Here is a 23,903-nt window from a genome sequence, read left to right on the forward strand (position 1 = left end):
CTGTAAGCTCCAGAAGGATTGGCTACATCAGGGGTGTGTGGCCTAATATGCAAAGGAGGTCCTGCTAGAATTCCTTACAGGGCTCTTCTCACAGGGCCTACTGTAAGCTCCAGAAGGATTGGCTACATCAGGGGTGTGTGGCCTAATATGCAAAGGAGGTCCTGCTAGAATTCCTTACAGGGCTCTTCTCACAGGGCCTACTGTAAGCTCCAGAAGGATTGGCTACATCAGGGGGTGTGTGGCCTAATATGCAAAGGAGTTCCTGCTAGAATTCCTTACAGGGCTCTTCTCACAGGGCCTACTGTAAGCTCCAGAAGGATTGGCTACATCAGGGGTGTGTGGCCTAATATGCAAAGGAGTTCCTGCTAGAATTCCTTACAGGGCTCTTCTCACAGGGCCTACTGTAAGCTCCAGAAGGATTGGCTACATCAGGGGTGGGTGGCCTAATATGCAAAGGAGGTCCTGCTAGAATTCTTTACAGGGCTCTTCATACAGGGCCTGCTGTAAGCTCCAGGAGGATTGGCTACATCAGGGGTGTGTGGCCTAATATGCAAAGGAGTTCCTGCTAGAATTCCTTACAGGGCTCTTCTCACAGGGCCTACTGTAAGCTCCAGAAGGATTGGCTACATCAGGGGTGTGTGGCCTAATATGCAAAGGAGCTCCTGCTACAAAAAAAGCCCTGACCCTAAGCAACCTCAAGGGCATGGTTAAAACCCAAAAGTGACTCAAGCTTCGCTCTAGGAATCACTGGAAACTCTATGGCAGGGGTGGTCAATGGTAGCTCTCCAGATGTTTTTTGCCTACAACTCCCATCAGCCCCAGCCAGCATGGCCACCCCTGCTGTATGGTGTTACACTGCCTGGCAACCCAATACTAGGGTGGCTTGGGCAAAAGATAAGTGGGAATTGGGCAGGGATCACTTCCTGGTCAACGCATGTGAAGTCCTTGGGTGACTTTGGCCAATTCTCACAGTTCTAGCAGTCTGTTGCTATCTTGAGCTCTTTGATGGGCTATATCATGATCAGGGTCCACCGCATTTAGCCCCGTCTGCTCTTTTGTCAGCTATATACTGTAGTTGTTAAAGACTTGGGAGACCCAAGTTTGAATCTTCACTCCATCCTGGAAGCTGGGTGGCTGACCTTGGGCCAGTCACGTACTCTCTGCCCAACCTCCCTTACAGGCTTGTCGTCGTGAGGATAAAATGGATGAGAGGAGAACCATAGAAGCCAGTTGGTACCCATTGCCTGCCGATCCTGCACATGCTCTTTCGCTCTGGCCATTGACTTCCTCGCTGGCCGCCGTGTGCCAGCTCTGAGGATGGGCCATGAATCCCCGTCTGGAATTTGCAATGTGGTTCTGAATTAGGGTTGCCAATCCCCAGGTGGGGGCAGGGGATCCTCCGGTTTGGAGACCCGCTCCCCACTTCAGGGTCATCAGAAAGCGAGGGGAGGGGAGGGAAATGTCTGCTGGGACTTAATCCCATAGGAAATAATGGAGAATTGATCCGCGGGTATCTGGGGCTCTGGGGGGGGGGGTGCTGTTCTTTGAGGTAGAGGCACCATATTTTCAGCATAGCATCCAGTGCCTCTTCCCAAAGTACCCCCCCCCCCAAAGTTTCAAAACGATTGGACCAGGGGGTTCAATTCTATATGCCCCAAAAGAAAGTGCCCCTATCCTTCATTATTATCTTTGGAAGGAAGGCATTTAAAAGGCATGCGGTCCCTTTAAATGTGATGGCCAGAACTCCCTTTGGAGTTCAATTATGCTTGTCACAACCTTGCTCCTGGCTCCACCCCCAAAGTCTCCAGATATTTCTTGAACTGGACTTGGCAACCCGATTCTGAATTAATTCCAAGAGGCCGTCGCCCTGCCTGCCAAAGCAGTTCCATTGCAGAGGCTAAGTGGCAGATTCCATCAGACACAACTCAACACACACTCCCTTCTTTGCCTTTCAGTGTTCAGGGAACAGGCGGCAGAATGCGCTGAATTCCCTTCCCCCTGGAAAGTTTGAGTGGCAGACAATTGGCCAGGGAGCCGTTAAACATTCTGGACCCAATTAAAGGAATCAATATTGCATGAGGCCGAGCAGAAATAGCAAGACCTCTTTCTCCCTTCTTGCTCGCTTGCAAGCAACAAGGACAGCAGGTACTCATACCAATTCCAACATCTGTCCATAGCAGGATAAGAAGTGGGGGTGGTAATGGTGGAATAACTCCAGGGCTTTTTTTTTTTTAGCTGGAATGCACAGGAACGCAGTTCCGGAGGCTTGCTATCAGGGGATGTGGCCAAATATGCAAATGAGTTCCTGCTGGGCTCTTCCTGCCAAAAAAGCAGGGTGTGGGACAATGGTGGCATCAGGGGGTGTGGCCTAACATGCAAATGAGTTCCTGCTGGGCTTTTTCTACCAAAAAAAGCCCTGAACAACTCTGTTGAAGCATCTCAGACGGTCACCCAGACAAAAGCCTCCCTGCAGTCCTTCCCTTCTAAGGTTGCCAACTCGGTGTTGGGGGTTTCCTGGAGATTTGAGAGTGGACTGCATAGTCCACAGTCCCTTTTCCTTTAATAAAGCATTTTCCATTACAGTAAAACCCTGATGAGAGAGCCAGTTTGGTGTAGTGGTTAAGTGTGTGGACTCTTATCTGGGAGAACCAGGTTTGATTCCCCACTCCTCCACTTGCACCTGCCGGAGTGGCCTTGGATCAGCCATAGCTCTGGCAGGAGTTGTCCTTGAAAGAGCAGCTGCTGTGAGAGCCCTCTCAGCCCCACCCACCTCACAGGGTGTCTGTTGTGTGGGGGGAGAAGACATAGGAGATTGTGAGCCGCTCTGAGTCTCTGATTCAGGGAAAAGGGCAGGGTATAAATCTGCAGTCTTCTTCTTCTGTTGGAGGAGGGATATGCTGTCCAGTCACAGCTGGCTTACAGCGACCCGATGGGGTTTTCAAGGCAAGAGATGTTCCTTCCTCTGCATCACAACCAGACCTCAGATTCAGCACAAGCTCACGGGAGCACAGCTGCTGAACCTTTCTGAGGGTTCCCCCTCTTTCTTCCCACCTACCTTGTCCATTGACTAGTGGGTGCAGCTGCATTAACGATCCCTGGATTAGGAGTGCGAACAGCCAGCCAGTCACCAGGGGCTTTGCCATACCCCCAGCATTAACCCCTGGAGAAGCCCACAACACCCTTTCTCCACTTCTTATGTGATTTTGGGTGACAGGTGTCTTGCTGGACTTTTGACTGCCGGGGGTGGGGGTGGTGACCCAGGAGAGCCACAGGCGAGCGAGGTCTCCTCGGGCTGCTGGATCTCTAGCCAGCCCAAGCAGGCCTTGCTCGCTCCTTTCTTGCATCGGGTTGGTTTTGGCTGGGGTGGTGGTGGCATAGGCTAATGAGCTATGCTAATGAGCTCCGCCATGTATTTTTCTACAAAGCGACCCCCGATTCACAACCCTGGACGTCATTTGAGATCTCCCCTCCAAATACTTAGCTTCTGAGATCTGACTAAATCGAGCTAAATCGGTATGGCCATCCAGATGAGACCTATGTAAAAATGTCCCCTATCAGGGCTATTTTTGTAGCAGGAACTCCTTTGCATATTAGGCCACACACCCCTGATGTAGCTCCAAGAGCTTACAGGGCTCTTAGTACAGAGCCTACTGTAAGCTCCAGGAGGATTGGCTACATCAGAGGAGTGTGGCCTAATATGCAAAGGAGTTCCTGCTACAAAAAAGCCCTGCCCCCTGTGAATAATTCAGGTTTGCATAGTTTGTGGAACATCAGGAAAGACCCCCTCAGGCAGGCCATTGCACAAGGTTGGTGAGCCGCAACAGAGAAGACACCTGTGCAGACAGGTGTTGACCTTGGTGAGATTGCCAGGTCTGGGTTGGAAAATACCTGGAAATTTTGGGGGTGGAGCCTGAGAAGGGCAGGGTTTGGGGAAGGGAGGGACTTCAAGGAGGTATGATGGATGTCACAGAGTCCACCTGCCAAAGTGGCCATTTTCTCCAACAGAACAGATATCTGTCCCTTGGAGATAAGTTGCAATTGAGGGAGATCTCCAGTCACCACCTGAAGGTTGGCAACTCTAGATTTTGTCCCATTTGCTCTTCCAGAAGGCCCTGCAAAGATGAGTGACACTGTCATGGCAGAACACAGGTAGAGTTACCAAGTCCCCTGTGTCCTCCGGTACCATAGAGTTTTGCCCTCCCAAATTGCTAGAGCGTCTGGGAAAACCATAGAGTTTCCCCGAAAACGCCTAGAGCGGCCACACATGACATCACTGGCACAATGATATCACCCGGAAGTGATGTCATCATGCCAACGATATCAGGGGAGGTTCCCCCTGCTGGCCCAATGTGGCCTGGCGGGTTGGGAACCTCCAGGGCGGGAGAATCCCTGCCCGCCTCAGGGGCTTGGCAGCCCTAAGCATAGGAGAGGCTGTCCTGCAGATATGTTAGTCCAGAAAAGGGCAACTAGAATGATTAAAGGGCTGGAACACTTTCCCTATGAAGAAAGGTTGAAACGCTTGGGACTCTTTAGCTTGGAGAAACGTCGACTGCGGGGTGACATGATAGAGGTTTACAAGATAATGCATGGGATGGAGAAAGTAGAGAAAGAAGTACTTTTCTCCCTTTCTCACAATACAAGAACTCGTGGGCATTCGATGAAATTGCTGAGCAGACAGGTTAAAACGGATAAAAGGAAGAACTTCTTCACCCAAAGGGTGATTAACATGTGGAATTCACTGCCACAGGAGGTGGTGGCAGCCACAAGTATAGCCACCTTCAAGAGGGGTTTAGATAAAAATATGGAGCAGAGGTCCATCAGTGGCTATTAGCCATAGTGTGTGTGTATGTATAAAAATTTTTGCCACTGTGTGACACAGAGTGCTGGACTGGATGGGCCATTGGCCTGATCCAACATGGCTTCTCTTATGTTCTTATGTTCTTAAGGTCCAAGGCCACAAAAGGTCTTTGTATGTGATGATAGTCAATACCGGGAATTGAATCCCGTAACAGATGGGCAACCAACTGAGTAAGTGCCCCTTCATAGTGACTGATAATAACAGAGCTGTTGCATTCTGTGCCCCAAGCTGATCTCAGGGAAAGACCTATGTAGAGTGCATTACAGTAGTCTAGCCTCAGTTTTACTGTGATGTGGATCCAGGAGGACAGATTGGCCAAGTCGAGATAGGAGCCATCTTCCAAACGAGAAGAAAGAGGGTTTTTTGCAGCTGCTTTAATTGCTGTCTGGGTTCAGCTGGAATGTCTATTTGATGTTGTAATCTTTTGACCGATACTGTGTGATGTTATACCTTTGTGTGATTCTACAACTAAGCTGTTTTGGACATATCCTTCAGATTGGAAGCCAAAATACACAGACATGCGGGGACAAGCAAGTCTCATGGGGCAGGGGAAATCCCATTTTTTGTCCTGCCTCCCTCACTGGGCCACCCACATGCTGGCCAGCCCAGCTGCCTGCAGGACCACGGCCTGGCTCACCTGGTGGAAGGGCAGTTCCATATCTCCCCCTGCTGCTTCCTCGGCACACGTGGAAGAGACTCGGGATCTCTGTCTTTTCCCTGCCCAGCTTAAGCAGTGGCTTCTGCTCTTCCAAATGCCCTATAGCCACACTGAAGGGGGCGTGTTATGCATCTCACTGGGTTCCTGTTACCTGAGCTTGAGACAGGCACTCCTTGCAAACCAGGATCCTGAAACCTAGAAGAACTGGCCAATCAGGATGCTAGGCATGTAACAACTTGTAACAAAGAGATGCAAATGAAGGATTCTGCAGTGAGCCAATAGGAGTAACTGTTGCCTACTAGGGGGGCGTGGTTAACCATGACCAGAGTGTATATAATGAGTGAAGCGCCTGTGCTGTCTGTGACTGTTTCTTCTTGCAATAAAGTGTTCTTGGTTGATTCAGAGCTAGCTGAACTTGCTTTATTTCAGGGTGCCCCATTTTCTTGTCTGTGTAAATATGGACAGCATTCATCTCTTTGGGAGGGATTTAATTCCCCCCTCCATTTGGGTGTGGGTAGGGTTCCAAAACGCCAGGTTGGGCCTGGAGAGCTCCCAGAATTAGAACTCCAAACTGTAGGAAAAAATGGCAGCCTCAGAGGGTTGGCTGGATGGCCAAATATCTCTGCTGAGCTCCATTTGCTCCCCAAACTGCCCTTCAGGCTCCATCCCCCAAATCTTCAGGAATTCCCCAAGCCAGAGTTGGCAACTGAAAGGGGTTCACATATATATATATTTAAAACCTGGGGTTCTCCTAGGTCTACTGAAGGACACAGAGCCAGTTTGGTGTAGTGGTTAAGTGTGCGGACTCTTATCTGGGAGAACCGGGTTTGATTCCCCACTCCTCCACTTGCACCTGCTGGAATGGCCTTGGGTCAGCCATAGCTCTGGCAGAGGTTGTCCTTGAAAGGGCAGCTGCTGTGAGAGCCCTCTCCAGCCCCACCCACCTCACAGGGTGTCTGTTGTGGGGGAGGAAGGTAAAGGAGATTGTGAGCCACTCTGAGACTCTTCGGAGTGGAGGGCGGGATATAAATCCAATATCTTCTTATCTTCTTCTTCATCCCTCTCCAGGGTGGGAGAGCGCCTCCTGCTGTGGGAGACCTAGCCGCAGAACTTGGAGTGATAATGTGCATTGTGAGAATAAAGGGTTTTTTAAAAGAAATATGTGGGAAGGAAAGAACAAGCAAACAGCATAAGGCAGAGGACCTTCAAGAAAGCAAACCGAAAGGGTCACTACAAATGGAGTCCCATTAGCAAAGTGCATTAAATTACAGGACAAAGATTTCTGCATCATTTACCAACCAAAGAATGCCAGGTGCCTAGATAGGGTTGCCAAGAACTCAAGTGGGGTGGGGGTTCTCCCACTCTAGAGGTCCCCAACCCACCATCCTGCAGTGGGCCAACTGGGGGATCCCCTCCCGACGTCACCAATGCTATGATGTCACTCGCAAGTGACATCGCGCCGATGACATTGTCCGCTGGTTGCTCTAGGAGATTCCAGGAAAACTCTATGGCAGGGTTTCCCAAACTTCCCTCCCCCCACCCCCGTGACCCGTTTTTTCCCCCGTGATCCAGGCAGAGGATGCTCAGGGAGCGCTACAGAGACTGCACACTGGCCAGGAGCTTTCCCTGTCCCTCTCTGATGTTTCTGAATGGGGGAGGGCTTCTGGACAGTGTGCAGTCTCTGTAGTGCTTTCTGGAGGACGCTCAGAGAGTGCTACAGTTGGCAGCGACGGCAGCGTGGAGGGCAGGGACTGGAGCGCAGTGCCACATAGCAGCGCCGAAGATAAATAGAAAGGGGAGGGGGTAGTCAGGCCACCCCTGGCGACCCAGCATTGAGGCTTGTGTGGCCCGGTACCAGGTTGCGACCCTGCAAATGGGAAATGCTGCTCTATGGTTTCCCCAGATGCTCTAGCAATTTGGGAGGAAAACTCTATGGTACCAGGAGGCCATGGGGGGGGGGGCTTGGCAACCCTACTACTAGACTGCATTTGACTTGGAGAGTCGGGTGTCGTGTCTTGTTTTTCTTTCTCAAACTCCTCCTGCACGAAATTCTTCTCAAACTGCTGGATAATGTTGCCCCCACCCCAGCCCACTGCCTGCGTTGCATTCTTGAACTGGTCCCCTGCCGGTTTCCATCTCCCAGAGCCGGTGCCCCGAACGGCTCTCCCATCTTCTTGGCAACTGTCCACCCCATGTTTCCCCGGCTAAATGATGTATGCTGCTTGCCAAGATAACACCTAGATAAAATACGGCCTATTTAAATCTTGCTGGCATCTCTGTTAGCATCAGGCCTAAGCCTCTGTGGCAGCTTAATATATTCCTGGCTCTGATGCTTCAGGGGGAAGAACTCGAGAAAGGCAGAAGGAGAGTGACTAAGAGCAGGGAACTGAAGGACACAGTCTTGGGGGCACTGGGAATATCTTCTTGCCTGTAGCACAAGGGCAGAATGAATGTCAGTCCTTGTCTCAGGTCTTACCTAGAATCCTCAGGGGGTGGTAGGAAAAACTCTACCATTTCCACTTCTCTAAGGTTATTATTAGTCTTTGTTGGAATCAAATTGGACTAGGCAGGGGTGGGATTCTAGCAGGAGCTCCTTTGCATATTAGACCACGCACCCCTGATGTAGCCAGTCCTCCTGGAGCTTACAGTAGGCCCTGTACTAAGAGCTCTGTAAGCTCTTGGAGGATTGGCTACATCGGGGGGGGGGCCTAATATGCAAAGGAGCTCCTGCTAAAATTCCACCCCTGGCTAGGGTCCAGAAAGAGGGAGGCCCAAAGGTCAAGGAACTGGTTTGCGTGTTGGGTTGCCAAGTTCCCACCGGGGTGGGAATTAAAGCTATACAAGCCTCCAGCCTCACAAAATAACAACAAATTGCAAAAAATCTATGAAAAGTAGAAAATTTCTCTTTAGCGTCAAACATAGACCATGCATATAACAAGGATAAGAAAGAACGTCCGTTCCACCCCTGCCCAAAGTCTTTCAAAATGCAATTAATGCAAACTCTTTTGAGTAAGAGGATCTGGGCGTCAATTCCAAGACGTGAATGTTCTCAGGAGAATCAAATGCTCCAGTATGAGATATTTCCAACACAGCTTGGCAAAATTAAATATGCGACGAGGTCTTACTTGAGCCCTCATTTCACTTCTGCTTCAACGAGCTTCCAACAGATGTTTTGCACAAAAAATTCAGACAAGACATGCTTTAGTTTGCTTCCACACATTGCCGAAGTAATGGGAGTAAGGTTTTATTTTTAAAAAGGTAGTCCCCTGTGCAAGCACCAGTCATTTCCGACTCTGGGGTGACGGTGCTTTCACAACATTTTCACAGCAGACTTTTTACGAGGTGTTTTGCCATTGCCTTCCCCAGTCATCTACACTTTTCCCTCCAGCAAGCTGAGTACTCATTTTACTGACCTCAGAAGGGTGGAAGGCTGAGTCAACCTCGAGCCGGCTACCTGAACCAGCTTTCACTGGGATCGAACTCAGGTCATGAGCAGAGCTTAGAAATGCAGTACTGCAGCTTTACCACTCTGCGCCACGGGGCTCATTCAAGGTTTTATTAGGACAATTCTAATTCAAGAAGCATTTTTAGGTAGATGCTGAGCTCAGCTGATATCATTTAGTACACCTTCCGGTGATGTCAGTACGCAAATGAGTTATGCAAATGAGTTGCGCTAATGAGCTCTGGCACCTCTTTTTCTACGAAAGGACACAATTATGAATTCCACTGACAATGGCACATGCAAAGCCATGAACTCTCTGCCTGCCCCTCTGCACTTCCGTCTGTCTATTCTGTTCTGCTTTGCCTTGCAGGCCGCCTTCCCAGCGGGACCCTGAAGCCTGCACTAGTGGCTGCCACGACGCCCAGAGAAGTGCCGCCCATCGGCAGCCCGCCTCCTCGCCAGCGGCGGCTGCCCCTCCGACCCTGCTTGTGCAATGGGTGGGTTGTGAGCGCGGGTAAGACCTCGGAGCCTTTCATTGCTGTCTTCTCTCTGTGTCCCGGTTCCCTTCTTGTCCACTGATTTCTGTTCTCCATGTGCTCTGCTGTTCTCTCTCTGGGCTTCTCACTGTCAGGTAATGAGGAGCTGTGGGCCCAGTCAGCCTTGGAGATGCCGAAGAGACGCGACATCCTGGCTATCGTGCTGATAGTTCTTCCCTGGACGCTGCTGATCACCGTCTGGCACCAGAGCACTATATCTCCGCTGCTCACAGTGCACAAGGGTGAGGAGAAAGCCACTGGCCGGCGCTAACCGGGCCTGCCTCTTCCTTCCGCCAACCAACCCCCACCACACCACTGCTCCTTCTCATCATTTCCATAGTCATCCTTCTCCTTCCATATGGTGGTCCGTGTTCACCTTCAGTCCTTCCTGTGGCAGAAAAGAGCCCAGAGTTATAGGGATACACTTTTAGGGTTGCCCAGGGCTCATTTTGTAGCCGGAGCTCCTTTGCATATTAGGCCACACACCCCTGATGCAGCCAATCCTCCAAGAGCTTACAGAAGGACCTGTAGTAAGAGCCCTGTAAGCTCTTGGAGGATTGGCTATATCAGGGCTGTGTGGCCTAATATGCAAAGGCGCTCCTGCTACAAAAAGAGCCCTGGAGTTGCTAAACTCCAGGTGGGTCAAAAACAAAAAAACTGATGGTATTACTAAGTTTGGGGTAATGGTTAAGTGCTCAGATTCTAATCTGGAAAAACTGGGTTGGATTCCCCACTCCTCCACCTGCACCTGCTGGTATGACCTTGGATCAGTCATAACTCTCTCAGGGCTGTTCCTCTCAAAAGCAGTTCTTGGAGAGCTCTCTCAGCCCCACCTCCCTCCCAGGGTGTCTGTTGTGGGGAGGGGAAGAGAAAGGAGATTGTAAGCCACTCTGAGTGAAAGGCGGGGTATAAATCCAATCTCCTTCTCCTCACTAAATTTATATTAGGACTAAATAAGCTCCCATATGCTGTATGAAAGATTCAACAATCCTTCAAGTTTATCCTAAACTCATACCAACAAACAAAATTACCCGCTATACAAATCACAAAGCTAGTTCATGGCAAAGTCTGTCGTTTCCAATATTAAGCATCCTGTGCAGTCAAACTTTTCTTCCATAAATGGCTTATGCTGCCAAGTTTATTCTCCGTCACAAGTTCCAGAACATTCGAAGTACGTTATTTTGAGACTTTGAAGAAACCAACACTGCGTTTCTAAACTTCAGTGTGAAAACAAGCAGGAAAACAGAATCCATATGTGCTGTCGTTCAATTGTAGTGTCGGATTCAACCCTGTGGAGGCCCCTTGGCGGTCGAAATCTTGGGAGACCCCTTGCAAATTATCTCAGCGTCTGAGCACTGGCCCCGCTGCCTACAGCCCCCGCTGCAGCCTGCAGGCACCCTCGTAAAAGCCTCTTTTACTAAGCTGCAGGGGAGAGGCAGATAGAGGGGAAATTTGGCAACAGTGCCAGCAGCAGCCACACCAAGCAAGTTGGGCAAAGAGCGGCTCAGTTGCTGGCTGCGTGTGCAAGCTGGAAGGGCTGCAAGCAGGGGGGAGGGGAGCCAACCCAGGGCCCCTAAAGGTGTGGGGGCCCAAAGGCCAGTGCCTTCTTGGCCTAATTGTTAATCCAGCTCTGTTCTTTTTTTGTGTGGAATAACGAGTTTTATTAATTTTTTCTACATACTACACACAGTAAGGGAAAGGGTTGTGGGATACAGGATAAGACAAGAGCATTGTAAGTTCTACATCTTTTCTCCTAAAATAATCACCAGTAAGTCTTAAACGTATCATTATTAATTTTGCATACATTTTCAATATTTAGTAAAACATCTCTGTCTCAAGTTCTAACAGCTCTTCTGGACCTCAAACATTTTTTCACTCAATATATTATATTATAAAATCTAGGCATACTGGTCCTTAAAAATAATTCAATAATAAAATATTACTTCTTTTCTTTAAGTCTAATAAATCTTATTGATTCAATATACCGAATTGTACTCAGTTGTATCATCCTGCTTTATTAATTGTATTATCTTGTTTTATTGTTATAACATGGCTTATACCGTGCCTTGTAAGCTGCCCTGAGCCTGCCTTGGCGGGGAGGGCGGGGTATAAATAAAAAATGTATTATTATTATATTATTAATATATAATCCCGCTCTGTTCAGTTGGTTGTTGCTGGTGCACATCTCAGCAAGGAAATTCCTTTTGGACTTCTTTTGAACTTGTGACATAGAATTTTTCATATATCATTTGCATATCTCATATGAGTACTTATAATACTGCCATGGGTTTTTTTGGTTTTGATCCTTTTTCTGTGATTCTCGCATGTATTTTAACCTCCAGGTGGGGCCTAGAGATCTCGTAGAAGAGGGAAAAGAGGAAAAGGCATCTTCAGAGCTCCTGTTTCATTGAACACACAAACAAAAATAACTAAATAGGTCAAGGATCACCAATGCAGTGCGCGTGAGCACCATTACGCCTACCAACACCTTCCCTGGTGCTCTCCAAGGGTTTTGAGAAAGTGGGAGGGGCATGGTGGGGCTTTCACCCAGCAAGGCTTCTGATTGGCTATTGGAAACTTGATTGACTGTGCAGATTTTTTTTTTTTTAAGAACATTGGTTTGGCAGCAGCTGCCACCACAGCACAAGAATCTTCACTGTGAGAGGGAAGGTAGAACTGGGCCGGACGTTTTGTGGCTGTGCCCACCATGCTGTCAGAATGCCAAATGTGCCTACTACAGAGACTGGATATCCCTGAAATAGACTTTGCGGGAACCTCATCTATTATCCCTTCATGAACAATCACTAAATATGGATCAGGGTGTGGCCACATGGGCTTGTGCCTTCCCGCAACAGGAGAGTTCTAATCACCCTATCAGTCCAAATGTGCTTTGGACAGTCGTGTATATTTATTAATATCAATAATCAGGGGTGGAATTCTAGCAGGAGCTCCTTTGCATATTAGGCCACACACCCCTGATGTAGCCCATCCTCCAAGAGTGTACAAGGCTGTTTTTTGTAAGCTCTTGGAGGATGGACTACATCAGGGGTGTGTGGCCTAATATGCAAAGGAGCTCCTGCTAGAATTCCACCCCTGTCAATAATAATGCAGCTGTTCTGATTATGATGCCACTGGAGTACGTCTTCCAGTATCATTCATCCTTTATGAATGTTATGAGTACGAGGACAGACAAGTCCCTACCAGGGTTCCCTCTAAGCTGAGTTAGCGTGAGTTAGCTAGCTCACAGATTTTTAGCCTCCAGCTCACACATTTTTGTCTTAGCTCAGGAAGGATGACCCCAGAGCACACTAGCTTATGCAGTAGCTCACAACTTTAATGCCAGTAGCTCACAAGGTTCTGCAGCTTAGAGGGAACATTGGTGCCTATTAGGCTTGCCAACTCTGGTTTGGGAAAGATCTGAAGATCTGGGGTGGGGGGAGCCCGGGGAGGGTGGGGTTTAGGGAGGGTAGAGACCTCAGCAGGATATAAATGCCACAGAGTCCACCCTCCAAAGCTGCCATTTTCTTCAGGGGAACTGATCTTGATCATCCATAGAATCAATTGCAATAATAAGTGATCTCCAGTTGCCACCTGGAGGTTGGCAAGCCTAGGCCACGCGCTAAGCATTTTATAGTCTCAAACAGATCACATGCTCTTATTTGTCCCTTTTCATAGGGTGATGTGAGCAGCCACCGTGGATGCAAGGTTTTGTGGTATGCTCCAGACCATCCGAGTTCTGTTTCCTTGCTTTTTCTCATATATATTATAGCACTGAGTCAAATCCCTTCCAGTTTTGCTGGCCGGAAGATTAAATTGATACTCAAGAATGGGTACATAAGATTCCCCAGGTCCCACCTGGGGGTTGGCACCCCTATTTGTGCCTGCCCCAGTGGCATCAGCGGAGGGGTCATTTGAGGTTGGGAAAAAGGAATATGAATCCTTCTGCCCATCTACAACTATCATTTACCTTATCAAAGCATTTGAGAGAACTGTTCACATTTTGTTAACTCTGTGCCCTAGAAATTGAACGAATTAGGGAGAATAAGCAAAAGTTTGCAGGTTTCCTTCATCAGAATCATGGAGATAGACTGAAGAATTCCAGTTTTGCTGGAAGTGGGTTTTGTACGCAGCCTGACCAAGATGAACCTTGATGTTGTACGTGCTCTTCTCACCTTTTCCTGCTTACGCCTTCTGCTCTAGTGCAGCGATCCCCAACCTTTTTGGCACCAGGGACCGGTTCTGTGGAAGACAATTTTTCCACGGGTCGGGAGGGGGGGGGGGGGTGGTTTCGAGATGATACAACCATGTACTTTATTTCTATTAGTTTGGTGCGGTGGTGAAGTGCGCGGACTCTTGTCTGGGAGAACCGGGTTTGATTCCCCACTCCTCCACTTGTAGCTGCTGGAATGGCCTTGGGTCAGCCATAACTCTCGCAGAGCTGTTCTTGAAAAGGCAGCTTCTGGAAGAGCTCTCTCAGCCCCACCCACCTCAAAAGGTGTCTGTTATGGGGGAGGAAGGTAAAGGAGATTGTGAGCTACTCCGAGACTCTGAAATTCAGAGTGGAGGGTAGAATATAAATCCAATGTCATCTTATTATTAGTACTACACTGTAATATATAATGAAGAAGCCCCGTGGCACAGAATGGTAAGGCTGCAATACTGCAGTCCGATCTCTCTGCACACGACCTGAGTTCAATCCCAGCGGAAGCCGGGTTCAAGGAAGCTGGGCTCAAGGTTGACTCAGCCTTCCATCTTTCTGATGTGGGTAAAATGAGTCCCCAGCTTGCTGGGGGGAAAGTGTAAAAGACTGGGGAAGGCAATGGCAAACCACCCCGTAAAAAAGTCTGCCAAAAAAATGTCGTGATGTGACGTCACCCCAGAGCCAGAAACGACTAGTGCACAGGGGACTACCTTTAATATATAATGAAATAATTATACAACTCACGGTCCGGTTGCTAACAGGCCATGGACTGGTACCGGTCCAAGGCCTGGAGGTTGGGGACCCCCTGCTCTAGAGCTTGTTTTCCTTTCCCCCACCTACTCAATCCAAGGGGAGGCTCTTGCCCTTGTAGTTGGCCCTTGGCTGTTGGAGGACTGACCTTTTGTCCCTTCTTTGTCCTCCCCTTCCACTCCCGTTTGTCCCTACAGACGATGGTGGGGATTCCCATCGCGACTTCTCCCAAGGCGCTGACTCCAAGGAATACTGTCTCTCGGACCGGGACATTGTGGAGGTGGTTAGGACAGAGTACGTCTACACCCGTCCGCCTCCCTGGTCGGACGCCTTGCCCACCATCCATGTCGTCACGCCCACCTACAGCCGGCCAGTCCAGAAGGCAGAGCTGACGCGGCTCGCCAACACTTTTTTGCACGTCCCCAACTTGCACTGGATCTTGGTGGAGGACTCCCAGAGGCGGACCCCTCTCGTCACCCGCCTCTTGAGGGACACGGGGCTGAACTACACGCACCTCAACGTGGAGACGCCTCGCAACTACAAGCTGAGGGGGGACATGAGGGACCCGCGGATTCCCCGCGGGACAATGCAAAGGAACCTGGCCCTGCGGTGGCTGAGAGAGACCTTTAATAGAAACAACAGCCAACCTGGGATTGTTTACTTTGCAGATGATGATAACACCTACAGCCTGGAACTATTTGAGGAGGTAAGGGGGCGCTTGTCCAGCCTGCTAGGGTGAGCTGCTACTCCTGTGTTTAAAACAATTGTATTTGGTAACATATGGTAACAGATTAAATTATATTTCTTGCATCATTAATAACTTCTTTTATCTATCCCATATATTACTTTCTACCCACCCCTCCCCCCGTTACTTGACCCCCTCCGGTGTTATTTACTTAAAATACTAATATTCAAAGGTACCCTTAACTAATAAAAATAAAAATTAATATTCTCTTTTTCTAAAACTAAATCATTATCAAAAATTATCCAATGTCCTTTTATTTTCCACTCTTTTTCTACATATCTTCTGAACTTCTTCCACTCCATCTTAAAAACTTCTACATCATAGTCTCTTAAAATTCTTGTTAATTTGTCCATTTCACTCCACATCATAACTTTTACAATCCAATCCCATTTCTCTGGTATTTTTTCTTGCTTCCACAACTGCGCATATAATGTTCTAGCAGCTGAAAGCAAGTACCAAATTACAGTTCTACCTTCTTTTGGAAATTTTTCCATTTGTAATCCCAACAGAAAAGTCTCTGCAACTTTCTTAAATTCATATCCCAAGATCTTAGAAATGTCTTGTTGAATCATCTGCCAGTACTTTTTTGCTCTTTCACAAGTCCACCACATATGGTAGAAAGAACCTTCATGCTTTTTACATTTCCAACATCTATCTGGCATCTTATTGTTCATCTTTGCCAATTTTTTAGGAGTCGTATACCATCTATACATCATATTAAAACAGTTCTCTTAAATACTATGACATGTCGAGAGCTTCATAGAATTCTTCCACAAGTATTCCCAAGTTTCCATCTGTATTTCTTTATTTACGTTAATTGCCCATTTAACCATTTGAGATTTCACTACTTCATCCTCCGGGTGAGCTGCTACTCCTGATCTTCAGTACATGTTGCTCTGTGTCCAGGGAAGGCCTTATCCTCTATGAGCTCTTTGTTGGCTCTTCAGGGCAATCGGCTGGCTGCTATGTGAAATGAGACGCTGCACTAGATGGACCATTGGTCTGGTTGGAGAGGGTTCTCCTCATGTTCTGCCTTGGTGAGCCTGGCAACCAACACAAATGTCATTTTTGATGCTCCCAGGCAAGAATAAATGGGAGATTAGTGGGTACAGTTATGAATTATAGCTGGCGGTGCTATAATTTTTCAGATATTAAATATAAAACCTTAACATAACATTCATACTACTTTCTTCGAAATTAAACCATATCAGTTCTTTGATTATTTTAAAGTAGTATATTAAACTATGATGGGAAACCATACAAAATGTATCCGTGAAGCGTTTTAGTAAACATAGATAGAATATTGAATACAATGACAGATTTTTCTGACAAATTAGCTACCATATTTATTTACCAAATTTCATAGTTGCTTATATTTTCTCTCTTCAAGGTTTATCTTGAGTAGGCATAATAGCCTTTCCATTTTTCCTCCAACTCTTTAATCGTTTTTTAAATTTATATAGTTCATTAATCTTGCCATTACTGCATAGTCAGCCATTTTGTCTTTCCAGTTCTCTTGGTTCAGGCATTCTTATGCCTCCCCTTTATTTAGAAGAGGCACACTTTTCCGTAAGCCTTCGGAGCCCCCCAAGTCTGCAGAGGAATACCCCCTTATTCAAACCTGGCCCCATTCTCTAGGTCTATTGATCTGTATGGGGCCAGGACCAGTATTAGATCTAGGGCTGTTTATTTCTGATGTACTGAAACTTCTGTTAACATAAGCTGAAGAGATCACTATAGTATTTACCAAGGAAGGAAGGAGGGAGAGAGGGAGAGAGGGAGAGAGACAAGACCATGCAGACATTTGAAGCTGTGTCCTTCTGAACTAGACAATTGGTGCAGCTACCCAAGTAGTTTTAGCTACTCTGATTGCCAGCAGATCTCAAGCAAAAGTCCCCACCTCCCCAGTCCTGCCCCTGAAGATCCTTCTAACTGGAGGACGTGGCCAGGACTTCAGCCCTGGACCTTCTGCATGCCCAGGTCAAACACCATCGCTGATCTGTGATGGGATTTTTTTTGCTATCGAGGCTGACTTATGGCAACCCCATGGGGTTTCCAAGTCAAGAGATGTTCAGAGGTGGCTTGCCATTGCCTGCCTCTCTGCAGCAGTGTTGGTCTTCGTTGGTGGTCTCCCATCCCAACACTAACCCAAGGCCAACCCTCTTTAGCTTCTGAGAGCTAATGAGATCGGGCTAGCCTGGGCTATCTAGGCCAGGGCCAGCTCTGAAAACGACCGTTCTTAATCAGTTTTAAGGTTTTCTTGTTTCATTTTCGAAAACTTTTATTAAGGAAACTAGTAATACAACATTGCAAATAACATTACAATTCTGTTAACGCGGTTGACCTTTACAATATTTTCAGTCTATAAGTGCACTTCAATAAATTGCATTTATTACATCCAAGTAATTTTTATATTCCTCGTAAGAAGCCAAGCTTTCTAAAAAGGGGAACCAAATGGTTTCAAAATGAGGAGAGTGATTATGGGTACAGGTTGGAGTCTAATATTTTATCTAACATGCAAAATTCCTGGAGTGTTAAGAGCCTGTTGGATATTGTTAGTGGTTTACATGTTTTCCATGAGGAAGCTATTTGTAATCTGGCTGCTCCGCAAAAGTAATTCAAGAGAGGACTTTTTGCGAGTTTGTGGGGGGAGAAGAGACCATAAGTTTAATAGGAAGAAGAAGATGATATTGGATTTATATTCCGCCCTCCACTCCAAAGAGTCTCAGAGCGGCTCACAATTTCCTTTACCTTCCTCCCCCACAACAGACACCCTGTGAGGTAGATGAAGATACTGGATTTATATCCCGCCCTCCACTCCGAAGAGTCTCAGAGAGGCTCACAATTTCCTTTACCTTCCTCCCCCACAACAGACACCCTGTGAGGTAGATGAAGATATTGGATTTATATCCCGCCCTCCACTCCGAAGAGTCTCAGAGCGGCTCACAATTTCCTTTACCTTCCTCCCCCACAACAGACACCCTGTGAGGTAGATGAAGATATTGGATTTATATCCCGCCCTCCACTCCAAAGAGTCTCAGAGCGGCTCACAATCTCCTTTACCTTCCTCCCCCACAACAGACACCCTGTGAGGTGGGTGGGGCTGAGAGGACTCTCACAGCAGTTGCCCTTTCAAGGACAACCTCTGCCAGAGCTATGGCTGACCCAAGGCCATTCCAGCAGGTGCAAGTGGAGGAGTAGGGAATCAAACCCGGTTCTCCCAGATAAGAGTCCGCACACTTCACCACTACACCCAACTGGCTCTCCAGTTTGGAGAAAAGTTCAGGATGCAAAGGAATATGAACACCTAAAATTTGGGATCAGTTTTAAGTTTTTGATGCAAATAAAATTTGTGCCCACTGAATATGCACATAAGCTGTCATGGTTTACTTCTGTTGGTTAGGAGGAAACGGCAGATTTTCCATTTGTGATACCCTCCCCAAAGATGCCTGGCTTTAGCGGTGGGATGCTCTACAAATATTGCTTATGTTTAGAGTTCTTGAGGAAGAGCTGTGGCTTATGTGTATGTAGTAATTTATGGGTCATTAATGTGGCTCTTAAATTAGTGTTAAGGGTAAGATTTTAAATATATATATTTTCTGGGAGACATTCCCCCCCCCTTCCCTGCTGATGTTGGCTCTTTCTGCACATGGCTGCAGTTAAACGATATCAACACTGATTCATTGTCAAGCGTAGGGCTTTTTTTTATGGGGAGGGGGGAGGAATTGGCAGAACACCAAAATGACATTCTCCTTTCCCGGAGGATTTATAAATGAAACAATCTCTTACAACATTGTATTGTTAATTAATTTAAATGCGGGCAAATTAAACAGTGCCTATTGCTCAAGCCTGCGGTCCCAGCTAAATAAAGTTTGCAAAAACTGGTTAATAGACTGCAAAAAAAAAAAAGGGATAAATCAGATGGGGCGAGAGGCAGATAGAAGGCAAACCCTAGAGGGTTTTCCCCTTGTTTTGTTGCCTTGTTATCAGGTTGCAGCTACCTTACAGCCACCTGTAGGGTTTTCAAGGCAAGAGATGAGCAGTGTTGGGTTTGCCATTGGTTTGCCATGACCTGCCTCTGGCTGCGATCAGATGGGGAGTTTGACCCAATATATGTGTTTTTCCTTAATGGATTAAAAGATCTCGGTCATACAGTCAGATCTGGCAGCCATTCCTCAGCCACACTCACTCCGTCGTAAGACAAGTCGGAGACAGAGTAAATAGACAGAGCAAATTGGTACCGCCTTTCCCCATATGAGCCCCCCTCCCCCGGGTTCTGAGGTCAGCTGTACAACATCTTCATGTGTTCCCTGGTCCTAAGGATGCTCGACTGGTTTCAACAAGGGCCAGGGCCTTTTTGGTCTGGGCCCCCACCTGGTGGAATGAGCTTCCACTGGAGATCCGGGCTTGTGGGACTTATCTAACTTTTGCAGGGGCTGTAAGATGGAGCTCTTCCGCCAGGCTTTTAATTGATCCTGTGGGTGTTCCCCGAAATCATTGCTTCCCCCAGCACTTTTACCATCTAGGTGTCTATGTTATGCTGAACGTTACCAGCCTATATGTGGTTTATGACTTGTTGCCAATGATGTGGATCATGGTTTCTGTTAATTCTGTAATTATGAGATTATTTAGTTGGATGTAGTTTGTTTGATGTTTTGTAAGGTTTTTTAATGTTGTAAGCTGTCCAGAGCCTGCTTGCGGGTAGGGCGGGGTATAAATTGAAAAAATTATATTAAATTAAACAGTGGTTGAATTCTGATGCTAAAATATCCCTGCACCTTCATCCAGCACTTCCAGATTTCTGAACTCCCCCAAGGCATGCTGAACCCAGTTTGGAAGTGTGAAACTTTAGTTCCAGTTTCACCATTCTGAAATGGCAATGCATATATGCATGGGCACATGGGGACACATGCACACCCAAAAATGTTTTTAAAGACACCAAAGTTGTTGTTTTTAAAAAAATAAGATCAGATGGCATGCTCCACGGTTGACGCACAGCGCTAATCTGAAAAGTCAACCATGGAAGAAGTGCACTGTGAGACCAGATCAGGGTGGGAATCTGATGGAAAATCTCCGTCACAAAATGAGGCAGAGTACTTAGTGCCACCTCCAAAGTGCCCCAAACTGCCAGTCTGCAGAGTGCCTCTGGACTTCCTTGATAATCTCTCATCCCAGCATTAACCAGAGCCAGTTCGGCTTAGCTACCCAGGTCAAGTCAACCTCAGTTTCCCAGGGGTAGGAAACTGGGGAGAAGCCTGGTTCACACAATCCCCCAAAACAATTTAGTCTAGGTTTCCCCTCCCCTCCAAGCTTGTAATCTCTGTTTCCCAGGCTGCTATCAACTGCACTAAACTGCCTTAGACAGAGCCAAATCATTGGTCCACAATTCCAGTCTTCTCTTCTCTGATTGGTAGCCACTGTCCAGGGTCTCGGGCAGAGAAAGGTTTTCCCCAACACTGGCTACCCGGGATGCTTGAAATGGAGATTCCCAGGGACTGGAGACACATTTAGGATTGCCAGCCTTCAGGTGGGGTCTGGGGATCTCCCAGAATTACAACTGATCTGCAATTGACAGAGATCAGTTCTTCTAGAGCAAGATGGCCAAACTGTGGCTCAGGAGCCACATGCGGCTCTTTCACACATATTGTGTGGCTCTCGAAGCCCCCACTGGCCCATTGGCTGGCTTGGAGAAGGCATGCGTCTCTTTAAATGGCTTCTCCAAGCTAAGCCAGCTGGTGGCTTGGAGAATGCATTTAAAGTTGCTTTCTTTCCACCTGTACCTCCCTCTACTCCCCCATCTATTTGCTTTCTTTCCACATTTCCTTCCTTCCTTCCTTCCCTCCCTCAAACACCTGATGTTTATTCAATGTGGCTCTTACATTAAGCAAATTTGGCCATCCCTGTCCTAGAGAATATAGCTGCTCTAAGGCACTGTACCCTGCTGAGGTCCCTCCTCAGGCGCCATCCCCAAATCTCCAGGAATTTCCCAACCCAGAGGTGGCAACCCTGTTGCCTCCGCAGAGGCAAGAGTTTACGAGAGCAGAGTTTAAGACAGCTGCAACTGCAGACAGCAAGTGAACAACCTGAAATCAGCCCCAATGACTTTGTTACTGGGATTATTCCCCTCAGCTATAATCTTACGCAGGTTCTGGCTGGGGATTCAGCTGCCTCGCACAGCACTGATGTCTTATTACAGCCTGTTCGCATGAAGGTATGAAACAAGTCAATTATCCAGAGTCTTGTTGCAATACGTGGTCCTACTCTCCTTGACTCTGCAATCCCTGCCACTAGGCAAAGAGGCCCAAATGATAAGGACCAAGGGTCGTCTTTTAAAAAAATAGGTGGTGGAGCTCATTAGCATAACTCGTTAGCACAGGCCCCCACCAGTCAAAAGCAACCCAGCGCAAGAAAGGAGAGCCCCGGGTGAGCGAGGCCTGCTTGGGCTGGCTAGAGATCCAGCCAGCCCAAGCAGGCCTCGCTCACCTGGGGCTCTCTTTAGCCATCTCCCCACAGTCAAAAGTCCAGCAAGCCACCCGCCACCCAAAATCACATAAGGAGTGGAGAAAGGGTGGTGCAGGCTTCTTCAGGGGTTAATGAGGGCTGCTGGGGGTGTGGCAAAGCTGGCTGCCCGCTCTCCTAATCCAGGGATTGTTATGCAGCTGCACCTACTATTCAATGGACAAGGTAGGTAGGTGGGGAGGAGGAGGGGGGCTGTCAGAAAGGTTCAGGAGCTATGCTCCTGTGAGCTCCTGCTGAATTCAAGACTTGGTAAGGACAAACCATTGGAATGGCGGGAGGGCTGCTGCACTTCCACTGCTTTTTTCTGTGGCACCTGGAGATCGCCCGTTATTGCAATCGATTGCCAGATGACCAAGATCAATTCCTCTGAAAAAACAGCTGGGAAAAAACAGAACCCTGCTAAGGACTTGCTTCTCCCCAAACCCTGTCCTCCCCAGGCCTCCCCTCCCAAAATATCCAGGTATTTTCCAACACAGAGCTGGCAAGCCTCATTTGCACACAAGTATATTGGTGGCCAGGATGCTGGTGAGGAAGACTTTTAGCCTGATCCAGCAAAGGAGAAATGAAACTCTATCATATGAACATATGAAGCTGCCTTCTACTGAATCAGACCCTCAGTCCATCAAAGTCGGTATTGTTTACTCAGACTGGCAGCGGCTCTCCAGGGTCTCAAGCTGAGGTTTCTAACACCTATTTGCCTGGAACCTTTTTAGTTGGATATGCCAGGGATTGAACCTGGGAGCTTCTGCTTACTAAGCAGATGGTCTACCACTGAGCCACCGTCCCTCCCAAACTTTGCCTATTAAATGCTTTCTGTTTCATTCCCGTTTTGCATGGTTCCCACCCCACTCCCCCATTCTTTTTCTTGTGGGGGAAGGGAGGTGGTGAAAGCATCGAATTTTAGAAATTACTCAAGCTTCTCCTCCATCTCCTCTGCCCACATTTAGCATCTGTCTGGGTGTGTGAAGTGCCACTGAGTTGCTTTTGACTTATGGTGACCCTATGAATCAACAGCCTCCCAAATGTCCTCTCGTTAAATCCTTGCTCAGGTCTTGCCAACAGAAGGCCCTCATGGCTTTAAGGCTGCCAAGTCCTCCCCAGTCTCCGGCAGAGGACCTATTGTACCATAGAGTTTTCCCTCCTAAATTGCTAGAGCATCCAGGAAAACCATAGAGTTTTCCAGGAAATGCCTAGAGTGGTCAGCGCATGACGTCACTGGCACGATGATGTCACGTGGGCCGACGGGTTGGGAACCTCCCAGGCAGGAGAACCCCTACCTGGAATAGGGGCTTGGCAGCCCCACGTGACTTCGTTAACTGAGCTCATCCATCTTATGTTGGGTCTTCCTCTTTTCTTGCTGCTTTCAGTTTTTCCTAGCGGTATTGTCTTTTCCACTGATTCTTGTCTTCTCATGTCACCAAAGCACAATAGCCTCAGTTGAATCACTTTATGCTTAAGAAAGTAGCACTCTTCCAATATTTTGTTTATTTAACAGTTTCCGATAACTGACACCTCTTGCTCTGAATTATTGCATCAAAATCTGGAGAGTGTCTGTGCTGTAGCAATCTTGAGTATGCTTTTCAGGTGTTATTCAGGCGTGCAGCTGTAAGTTGCAAACCTACTTTTGATTTATTGACATTCACTACAGAAATCTCATGGTCAAAGCTTTGAGCCTAAGGCCCAGGAGAAAACATAAAATGGCTGGGCATCACGAGCTTTTGTACATGATGCCCAGTCATTTCATTTTTTCCCCTGGGCCTTAGGCTCAAAGCTTTGACCATGAGATTTCTGTAGTGAATGTCAATAAGTCAGAAGTAGGTCAGCCAATGGAGAAAATAAAGGCTCTGCTGGTCAGCCATTGGAGAAAATAAAGGCTTTGCTCTGTAGCTCCCATGCGATTGAGCAAGCCTAGCAAAGCAAGTTGTGATGCAGAAGGAAGCGAGAGAGATAGAAGGAAGCAGATGACAGTAAGTTGCTCAGGGGGCTGATAGGAGACCTCCGGGGCCCTGATCCAGCCCTCAGACCGCATATTTGACACCCCTGATTTAGTCAGTGTGATTGCAGCCCAGGAGAAGCAAAAGCTTTCTACAAAAGTAGGAAAGCGGGGACAATGCCACAGAAAGTTTTGAAGGGGGCTCAAAGAGTTTGTGCTGGGTGGGGAAGGTGAGAAAAATGTAAGACCAACCAAACACCG

The 23,903-nt window shown here is 47.6% G+C and overlaps 1 protein-coding gene across 4 annotated transcripts in view; it reads left to right on the forward strand.

Moving 5' to 3' along the window:
* The window catches only part of B3GAT1 (beta-1,3-glucuronyltransferase 1), a 100,598-nt gene that overhangs the window by 63,689 nt on the left and 13,006 nt on the right, over positions 1-23,903 (forward strand). Inside the window, exons 2-4 of one of the 4 annotated variants that reach the window (XM_060250671.1) lie at positions 9,329-9,472; positions 9,590-9,736; positions 14,643-15,151. In XM_060250671.1, coding sequence (XP_060106654.1) covers positions 9,625-9,736; positions 14,643-15,151 — 621 coding nt within the window. In that variant the 5' untranslated portion in view covers positions 9,329-9,472; positions 9,590-9,624. Of the gene's footprint in view, positions 1-9,328; positions 9,737-14,642; positions 15,152-23,903 lie in introns of all 4 variants that reach the window. The other 3 variants (XM_060250670.1, XM_060250669.1, XM_060250672.1) reach the window with 3 other exon arrangements.

The sequence above is a fragment of the Heteronotia binoei genome, chromosome 12 (assembly GCF_032191835.1).
Source record: "Heteronotia binoei isolate CCM8104 ecotype False Entrance Well chromosome 12, APGP_CSIRO_Hbin_v1, whole genome shotgun sequence".
Lineage (NCBI taxonomy): Eukaryota > Metazoa > Chordata > Lepidosauria > Squamata > Gekkonidae > Heteronotia > Heteronotia binoei.